Source organism: Sapajus apella, unplaced genomic scaffold (genome assembly GCF_009761245.1).
Source record: "Sapajus apella isolate SASKATOON/1434 unplaced genomic scaffold, GSC_monkey_1.0 scaffold74, whole genome shotgun sequence".
Taxonomy (NCBI): domain Eukaryota; kingdom Metazoa; phylum Chordata; class Mammalia; order Primates; family Cebidae; genus Sapajus; species Sapajus apella.
The window spans coordinates 4,215,464-4,225,293 of NW_022437014.1; the positions used below are offsets into that span (position 1 = coordinate 4,215,464).

At 52.6% G+C, this 9,830-nt stretch overlaps 1 protein-coding gene across 4 annotated transcripts; it reads right to left on the bottom strand.

Moving 5' to 3' along the window:
* Positions 1–533: 533 nt before the first annotated feature.
* Positions 534–7,712, bottom strand: BMP4 (bone morphogenetic protein 4). Of its 4 annotated transcripts, none has more exons than XM_032251102.1 (4): positions 7,580–7,712; positions 4,109–4,233; positions 2,673–3,049; positions 534–1,710 (listed from the first exon to the last, which is right to left on the bottom strand). In XM_032251102.1, exons 3-4 carry the CDS (start codon positions 3,040–3,042, stop codon positions 854–856), a joined length of 1,227 nt encoding a protein of 408 aa, XP_032106993.1. In that variant the 5' UTR covers positions 3,043–3,049; positions 4,109–4,233; positions 7,580–7,712; the 3' UTR covers positions 534–853. The 4 variants fall into 4 exon arrangements, with proteins under 4 accessions (XP_032106993.1, XP_032106992.1, XP_032106995.1 ...); XM_032251101.1 differs by having other exon boundaries at positions 7,371–7,683; XM_032251104.1 differs by having other exon boundaries at positions 2,673–2,996; positions 7,580–7,659.
* Between the last annotated feature and the right edge of the window lie 2,118 nt (positions 7,713–9,830).

The window sequence follows — 9,830 nt, forward strand, 5'->3', positions numbered from 1 at the left end:
GTGGAGAAAAAAAAATTGAAAAACATGCCTTCACACACACATTAAGATGTTAGTATGCAAATTAGTTTTGATTTGGAAATATCACATTGGTGCCCAAATAACTGGAGATGCCCTGAGGTATCATAAAAACAGAGGTGGATAATCATTTTTCTAGAGTTGAGACCTCATCACACTCGGTGGTGATGCACCTCAACAGGTGAGTGAAACAGATGTACAAGGAGCCCAAAACGGAGTCTTTAGTCTGACCTACACTCCTTTCATCCCAGTGTTTCTCCAAGGCATGTGTCATCCAGATGGGAGAGGATACTGCATCGTTGTTAACATTAAATAGAAATGGAAAACAATTCATGCTGGCAATTACCATCTCTCTCTGCCAACAGTTTACTTCCTGTGCCTACAACTTAACCACCTCCAGGTACCACCTTTGGACTTCCATCCAGCCTCCAACTCACCTCAACAGAAAAAAAAAAACCTCATTCAAAAGAGATAAGCCTGAAGGGAAAGAGAAAGGATTACAGAGAAAAAAGCCATGATTTACCTTTAAAATAATGACTCATTTTATTTTTTTCTTTTAATACGTAATTATAAATATATTTTGTCAAAATATATGATCAATATGGTCAAAACATTTGCACGTAAAGTCATAAATAAGGTCAAGGTGAATGTTTAGGGTTTTTTTTCCTTTTTTTTTTTTTTTTTTAAAAAAAAAAGTCCAGTAATAAAGCAGTCTGTGTAGTGTGTGGGTGAGTGGATGGGTACGTGTGTGTATGGTGTGTGTGTGTGTGTGTGTGTGTGTGTGTGTGGTGTGTGTGTGTGTTGTGTATATCTGTCTATCCTCAAGGACTGCCTGATTTCAGCGGCACCCACAACCCTCTACTACCATCTCTTGATAATTTTTCAGTACCACCTTGTCATACTCATCCAGGTACAGCATGGAGATGGCGCTCAGTTCAGTGGGCACACAACAGGCTTTGGGGATACTGGAATTGACAGAATTGACCAGGGTCTGCACAATGGCATGGTTGGTTGAGTTGAGGTGGTCAGCCAGTGGAAAGGGGCAGTCCCCATGGCAGTAGAAGGCCTGGTAGCCTGGTGGGGCCACAATCCAGTCATTCCAGCCCACATCGCTGAAGTCCACATAGAGTGAGTGGCGCCGGCAGTTCTTATTCTTCTTCCGGGCCCGCTGTGGGTGATGCTTAGGGCTACGCTTGGCCCTCCGGCGTCGGGTTAGAGCATGGCCCCGGCCATCATGGCCAAAGGTGACCAGCAGGGGCCGGAGTTGGGCCCAATTCCCACTCCCTTGAGGTAACGATCGGCTAATCCTGACATGCTGGCCCTGGTGGGTCCGAGTCTGATGGAGGTGAGTCACCTCAATGGCCAGCCCATAGTTTGGCTGCTTCTCCCGGGTCCAGCGAAGGACCGCAGGGCTCACATCAAAAGTTTCCCACCGTGTCACATTGTGGTGGACCAGTCTCGTGTCCAGTAGTCGTATGATGAGGTGCCCAGGCACCACTTCTGTTGGGGGCTTCATAACCTCATAAATGTTTATACGGTGGAAGCCCCGTTCCCAATCAGGGCCCTGGTCCACCTGCTCCCGGAAGAGCCGAAGCTCTGCAGAGGAGATCACCTCGTTCTCTGGGATGCTGCTGAGGTTAAAGAGGAAACGAAAAGCAGAGTTTTCACTGATCCCTGGGATGTTCTCCAGATGTTCTAGGCACAGTTAGGAAGGAAGAGGAAAAGAAAAAGCACGTGAACTTTTTTCAAAGACGGAAGAGTCAAGAGATAGCTCAGGGTTGGATGATTAATGGTGAATTCTGCTTATGCAGGGGAAACCTACTGGGGGGAAATAAGCATACCCCTTAATTTGAAGGAGCATGTAAGTGGGCAGTTAGCAAACCCGCAAAATGTGGCTAGCATTTCTCAAGCACCAAAGACAGAAACTATCTCCCAGCCTCCTTGATATTTCTAATAATTTCCATGTGTCAACTCCTGTATGGCACCACTATCAGACTCCTCTTTTAAAACCTCCTCTTGGCTTTGTGTCCACAGTTTTCTTCATAAGTCGTTGTAAAGAAAAAGAGGGGCCAATAGAGTACATGCAGGAGGAAACATGCACACAGCCACCCTCTCCCTCTTCCACTATTGAGTATGTTACTAAACATTTCCCCAGTGATCTTGGAAACACAGAGCATGCCTTGTTGATCATGTTACAGAGGGGAAAATAAATTCCAACACAGTAATGATGCTGGTGGATTAATAACTCAGATTTACTTTGGAAAAGAAACATCCGCTAGGAAACATTCAGATCGGATTACAAGGCCCCTATTGAATAAACCCGACAAACACACAGCTGTAATATTAAATTCAGAAGGTGCTTTGAAAAAAACGGGCAGAAAATCCAGCAGAAAAGGCTTTGATATAGCAAAAACACACCGCTGGGGCGAGCCCATGTCTGAGTGCTGTCATTCCCCTTCCCCTGAACACCTCCCCCTCTGTCTCCAAAAAATAAGTTCGGCGGCAGCTCTGCAAATTCTTGGAGGTAAGCAGCTCTGTTCCTCAGCCTGCTGGATTGGGGCTTTGATGTAACCCGAACTCTTCTTCCCGAGGGCTTTCACTGCCCCTCCAGCCAGCCCTGCTAGCCCTCCCCCACGCAGACTTGGGCAGAGACTGACCTTCGTGGTGGAAGCTCCTCACGGTGTTGGCCCGGCTAGCCGGGCGCTCAGGATACTCTAGACCAGTGCTGTGGAACTGCTCTTCCTCCTCCTCCCCAGACTGAAGCCGGTAAAGATCCCGCATGTAATCCGGAATGACGGCACTCTTGCTAGGCTGCGGGCGGCGGCGCAGCCCGAACATCTGCAGAAGCGTGGCCTCGAAGTCCCGCAGGAGCTCATGGCTCTGCCCTGAGCGGCGTCCTCCCGCGTGGCCCTGAATCTCGGCGACTTTTTTCTTCCCGGTCTCAGGTATCAAACTAGCATGGCTCGTGCCTCCTAGCAGGACTTGGCATAATAAAACGACCATCAGCATTCGGTTACCAGGAATCATGGTGTCTCTGGGGAGGGGGAGGGGGTAGAAGGTTAGAGAATAAATAAACACAATAAATAGGGAGAAATAGAGATATCTCTGCATATGCATTTAGGGCTACAAATGGAGGGTCAAGATGGAAAGCAGGTCAGAAAGATCAAGTTTGTGTCTTCTCCCCCACAACCCCCCCACCCACCCACCCACCAGCTGCAGTCCTGCTCGGCCTGAAAGTAAGAATTGCCCTGTAATTACTTGGTCTAACTTGTTTACAGTCAAATAACCCCAAATCAGATAGCCTCCATCCTGTTAATCTTTTTTTGTCCTAACTGCTATCTGAGCCATGATCTCAGCGTGGCTTCTTCAAGGATAAACAGTTAACATTGAGGGGGTAAAAAGGGGTAGGGGAGGGAAAATTAAAATGACATTGCTCTCCACTTTAGACCTTCAGCTTCTCTCCCTTTTCCTCCACCTTCAGAGCCCAACTTTCACAACTTCCAGTTGGTTCGGAGCCAGAGGGAGGGAAAGTGAGAGGCAGGGGCTGGGCGAAGACGGAGGGCGACAGGGTCCAGAAGCGGGCCACCGATCTAGCTCCCGGTCTGGGAACTAAACGAGTGGCTTGAGGGCTTATTTTATTGTGGCCGATCAGTTTGAAATGCTCCAGCCAAAAGCGCCTGATCGTGGCCGCTCACCCCCAGAGAAGGGATGAGAGACAGTTCTGGGGAGACCTCGGTGAGTTTTGACAAGAGGCTGGGAACGTGCCACGGAGACGCTGGGTGCTCCCCGAGGCAAGTAGGGTAGGGGAAGGGAGTGGTTAGCCCTCAAGGTATAACCCCGGGCTTTCATCTCTTCAGCCCCCTCGCGCTCCCCTTTCTTGCAAACCAGAGAGGGCGAGTGTGCACCAGCAGCACTTTTAAATAAACTGGTACGTTTCGAGCGCCTCGGCTGCCGGGCTAAGAAGGGAGCGACAGTGCTGCCAGGGAGCGGAGTGTGGACATTGCAAGGGAGGTCCGACGGGAGGGACAGGCGAGCAGGGGTGGTGAGGGCAGAGTGAATTCCCGGGAGGGGGAAGAAAGAGGTGTCTACTCACTGACAGAAAACAAGGCATATAATAACAGTCCATGATTCTTGACAGCCAATCTTGAACAAACTTGCTGGAAAGGCTCAGGGAAGCTGCAGCAGTGCGTTGCTCGGGATGGCACTACGGAATGGCTCCTAAAAGGAATATTTGAATATAATGAGACTCCGGCGCAGACAGGCTCTGTTTTTCTTCCAACCCCTCGGAGTCACGTGAACGCCGAGGCCCCTCCCGCGGCGGGCGGTGAAAGGGCCCGCGCGCCCTCCCCTCCTCCACAGCCCCCCGCCCCTCGCGGGTCCGCCCCCTCCAAACGAGGCCAACCTCCGCGCCCGCCGCCAGAGCCTCAGCGGTCCGGGAGGAGCTCCCGGCGGCGCTCGGCGGAGCCCTCCGCCGGTGCCCGGCCGCGGGCGCGCTCCCCGGGCTACGGGCGCAGCGCACGGAGAACCCAGTTCTCCGCGCGGTGCGTTGCACTGGGCCCCGGGCCAGGCAGCCTGAAGCCGGAGAATGTGGGGCGCACTGAAGGGGCTGCGTCTTGCAGCTCTATCCCCGCCTAAGTGGGGCTGGGAGCGGGGTCGGGAGAGTCTCACCCGCCCAAAGCCTCACCGCCGAGAGGCACTTAAAAAGGAAAGCGCCGAGGGACCCTGCACACGCGCGTGTAAACACACACGCGCGCACGCGTGCGCGCGCGCTCCCCGCCACTTCCTCCCTAGGGTCTCCGCGAGGCCAAATACTGCTCCCAATGACAGCCAGTCACCCCAGCCAGTCACGCCTGCGAAGGCTCAGACGAGCGGGGCCACCGATCTAGCTCCCGGCTGAAAGCTGCCGACCCTGTCACGCATGGGGCCGGGAATGGGGTGCCGGGAGGTGTTAGAGGGTGATCGCTGTGCGAAAATGAGGGGGAACGGTTGCTAGTATGCTCCGGGTCCATTACGGATAATCCCCGCACCGAATCGGCCGCTGTACGGCCCCTCTCCCCCCGCAAAGCAGACCCCCGAAGAAGCCATTCCAGGCGGAGGGACAGACGCCACCGGGACTCGCAGCTCCGGGAAGATTCAGAAAGAGGCGTCGCTGCAGAAAGGACGCAACACAGTTTTCAGATCTTAAAGTCGCCGAGGTTTTACAATTCCCGACCCGGCGCAGAAAGGAAATCCCACCTTGTTCCCGGGAGTCGAGAAAACCGAGAACAGCTTTCGGCCTGAGCTCGACCTCTGCGTCTGCGTCTCTCTCGCCTCGGCTTGGCTTATTTTTTAAACAACCACACTCCTTCCCCCGCCACTTCCTTCCCCCACCTCCTTCCTCCGTTGCACCAGCAGCAGAGTCGCAGCAAATACTCCAAGAATTTCACCTACCCACAATTCAAGCAATTACTAGGATGCCCTGCCTAATCGAAGATGCCGCCGCGCCCGTGGGTAGCTCAGCTCAAGGGCCTCTCGGAAAACCCGACCCGGCGCAACTCACCGTTCAGCAAGGGCCGGCGCGCCAGGTCGCCCCCGGGTCCCGAGCCCCACGACTACTGCTCCAAAGCCCACTCTACCCGGCCCCCCTTTCCCGAGGCTGCTCCCAGTTGCTGCTGTGGGTTGCTTCGGAGCTTGAGGGTTAGGGTTGCCTGCAGCCCCACTCTCCACGCACACACTTGGTTTTTTTCTTGGGGGCACTTGTAGGTAGACTTTGAGGAAGAAGAGTAAAGGCCCGAGCACTCAGTTCTCCCTCCCGGCCGTGGTTGCCCAGCGCCGACCGACACCTCAGGTCCGGGTGCGGAGGCGGCGGGCGCCCCTGCGCGACGGTCCGCGCCCAGCAAGAGCGTACGGCTTTCGCCTGTTCTGATCCCGCGCCACCGCTGGGGCAGACTGCAAAAGGATTGGGAAGAGCAAAGGGTTTGTTTTGTTTTGTTTTGAGACGCAGAAGCCGTTTAAAAAGCCCAGCGAGGGGAGCTCCATTAGTAGAGAAAGCAGAAGGAGGCAAGCTGTGCCCGCGGAGCAACGCGGCCGTGGAAGGGGCGGGCGCCCGGCATCCGCGGACAACCCTCAGCCCTGAGGAATCTCCTAAGGCGGAAGCTCGCGGTTCTACAACCGAGGGGATAGGGAGGAGAAGAGGGAGTTGTCTTTCAATTTAGGATTCACCAGGATTCATCTCTCATCACATTTTTCTTCTCACATTTTTAAATTCAAAAGATAAAAGCCAAAAGAACTTTCATTCCCAGCACCCTTTCTTGGGGGAAAGGAGTGGAACTCAGGGTGATTGTCCTTCACGTCCCCTCCCGAATCTTTTCCTAATGCCGAAAAGTGTTTAGAGGTAGCCTCAGTTTACCAAGTATGTATCTTTTGGGAGTGTAACGTCTCACAAAGCCTTCAACTCATAAACTGCGATCTTCGAAAACCATCCTCCAAAGCAGTGCCTAGGAGGCGTCTGAGGCCCCGGGACCAACTCCCGCTGGAAGAAGTCTGCAGGGACCCGGGAATCACTGGATACTTTTCCGTCGGATCCGGACCGGGAGGGTCGGGAAGAGCCGCGCGTCCGCCTTTGGTCCCGCCAGGAACTCCCCATAGGACCCGACACCACAGGAACGCGTCCTGGGAGCCCCTGGGATCCCGGCTGTCGTCCTTACGGACCCTACACCGTGAAATGATAGAGGGGAGGCTCCTTGGGTTCCGCAAGTCAACGAAAATAGCTCGTGGAGAAGGCGCGTCCCTCAAATGCAGTTCGCAAGCGCTCGGGGCGCCCCGCCAGCTGGGGGCCAGGTTGGGGACACTCCCCTCGACGCAGCCTCTGGAGCGGCGCGCACTCTCCAGAGGCCAGCAGGACTGCGCTCCCTAGCCCAGAAGCACCTCCAGCTAGGTGTTCTCTCCCCGTGTCGCCGTCGCTCTGTCCTCTCACTCTCTCCGGACCTCAGAGCCGGCTCTCGCCTTCCTCCTCCCGCCCTTTCCGTCCGAGGATCACAACCTCCAGCCCACGGGCAACGCGTTCAGCCCAAGACCCCACAGTTTTTTTTCCCAACGTTTCCCTACCAAGGGCTTCTCTTGTTTCTGCCCTCCTGCCCCGCACCTCCCAAAGATGGGAATCTCCCAGGGACTGCTGGACAGAGAAGCCCTGGGCAGGGGCAGTAGCCAAAATTTAAATGTCTTTCAGCGTCAGCATCCCTACCTCCAGCACCACTATCAAAAAATAATTAGGCCACCTTTTGCTTCGGTCATAGCCTGAGCCCCCAGCTTCTTCCCTCCAAGGAGGCTCCTAGACACCCTCTGCCTGACTCCCCGCACCAGGTCGCCTTGCTCACCATAGGTCCCTGCAGTAGCGGGCTCGCCAGCAGCAGCTCCTGGGGACCTCTGAACGGTTGCAGAGAACCTGGGCGAGGGCCGGGGACTGGGGCGCTGCAGGCTCGAGACAGCTTGGACGAGAATCCCATCGGGGAGACAGGCGAGATACTCAGCCCGAGCAGCAGCGGCGTCTCAGGCTCGCGTCCCTCGGCTCGGATGCCACACTCACCTAGCTTCCGGGCCGGGCTCCGCGCTCCTTCCCTCCCTCCCTCCTCCTCTGCCTTCTCGCATCTTCCTTCCTCCTCTTTCCCTCCCTTGCTTTCTTTCTTTCCTTCCTCCTCCTCTTCCCTGGCGGCCCCTCCCTTCTTCCCTCCTCCCTAGCTCGCCTCCCTTTCTGGGGATGGGAGCCCCGCCCACATCCTCCCCTCCAGCCGCCCGGCCTCGCCTCGCAGGCCCGGGTCCCGGAAGCCCAGGCAGCGCCCGAGTCCGCAGCTGCCGTCAGGGCTGGGACGCCGCTGCCTCCAGCTCTGGGAGGCGGCCGGGGCTCACCTGGGGACCACGTGCGGAGGTACTAGAAAGCATGCACCGACTAGTCGCCGTACCTTCCAAAAATACCCATGGGAGTCTGGGCTTCCCTGAGTTTAGTGTAACTGCTGCCCAAACTGATGATTAAAACACTGAGTAATCACCATTTACTCCGAGTAATTAGAGATAATGAAACACCTCTAAAATCAGGTTATGGAGAAAGGAGCTGTTGGATCGGTTTAAAAGGTGGCCTTCCATAAACTGTTAAAGGATTTCCAAACGTTGGGAAACAGGCTGTGTGCAGAACTGTGTGCCAGACAGAGATACCTCTTCACCTCTTCGGCTGTTAAAAGGTGAATTTCCTTCCAAAACATTCTTAAAGTGCATTTTGTGGAAAGCCTTGGTGATGACCCTCAGGTAGACTCCAGTAAAGGAGCTCACTTCCCTCCTCCCTAAAGAGGTGGCCTGCAGACAGTCTGAGGTCACGTTTTTATAGTTAGATAAATCTGGTTCTAGCCCAGAAGCCCTCTTAAGAACCCGCACAGCAGTTATTTTTGTTGGTGGTGTTATGGTTGTTGTTGATTTTTTTTGTTGTTCATTTTTGGCGTACCTCAGAATCCTGACACTCTGACTTTCCAAGGAAATCACCACAGAAGCAATAACCTTTTAGGCCACAGGGAGACAAGAAAAGATGCCCTTTGGTCTGTTTTTAAAGGAAGAGGGGGAATGGGGAATTGGCCCTTTCAAATAAAAACATTTCAGTAATCATATTAGCAGGGAGGTGGAATGTGGTGGCTTTTAAACCTTCCCAAACAGGAACTAATTTCACACACTGCCTCTGATGGAGCTGTGAGGGAGCTATCAGTCTCATCTCTGTTTTAACAAACAAGGAAGGGAAGAACAACCAGGTTAAAGGGACTTGTCCAGATCCCTGAAGTAAATCACAGCCTCTGCTCCAGAGCTAATGCTTTAGGGCAGGGTTGAGGCTCACAGCCTGAGCTCCAGGTAGCCAGGGGAGTGTGGAGAACTGAGCATTTCCTGTCCTGGATTTCCTTCCCTGGGACAGACATGACACCACTGTCTCCGCAAAGCATTTAGGTCTTTACTTAGATAAAGTAAAGACCTAAATGCTTTGGTCTCTGAGTGGCGCATCCATGAAAACTTTACATTTATACACCTTCAATATTGAAAAAACAAGAACTACTTCCAGTGTGGAACACAGATTACAAAGGGTGGGTAATACCTGAGATCAGAGAAGCAACTGTCAGACCAAGGCCAAGAAATCCTGCCATCTTTTCCAGGCGTAGTGTGGTCTTTTGGCCTCATAATGCACCAAACAACAGAAACAAGCTGCTTGGCTTTGGGCAAGTCCTTTCATTCCTATGAGTCTCTGTTTTCTCATTCGTAGAATGAAACGATTGGGCCAGATCATCTCCATGCTCCCTTTATGTGTGAAAATGATTCTATTATTTAATTGTAATTTTAGCCAACATCCATCTTGTTTCATTTTAAATCATTCTTGAGTCCACCTCCTCTAAGAACCTCTGATTAAAATTGGGCAGACAATAACATTACCCCAAAAGGATGACAAAATATCCCTCGAGATTCCAAATACTCAAAATGACAATTAATTATTTAAAATAACAACAGAAAATTAAAACTCCGTTAAATAGTTACCTAATGACCCTCCTGCAGCATCAGGCAGCGTGCTCCTTTAGCATGGTACCTGAAGTAAGGACAGATTAAATGCTCCCTGAGCCCCTAAATCAATCACTATTATTTTAATCATTTAAAAAGTGTTTCTTAATATTTAAACTCAGAAACAACAGTGATATGTTGTACTTAAAGGCAAGACTTTATTTTATTTTAAAGCACCAATGTCATTTCGGGGGTTTTTTAATCCCAAAGGGTTTTGAATGACAGCTATTGTCTCATTTTGCTGCAGCCCAGACAAT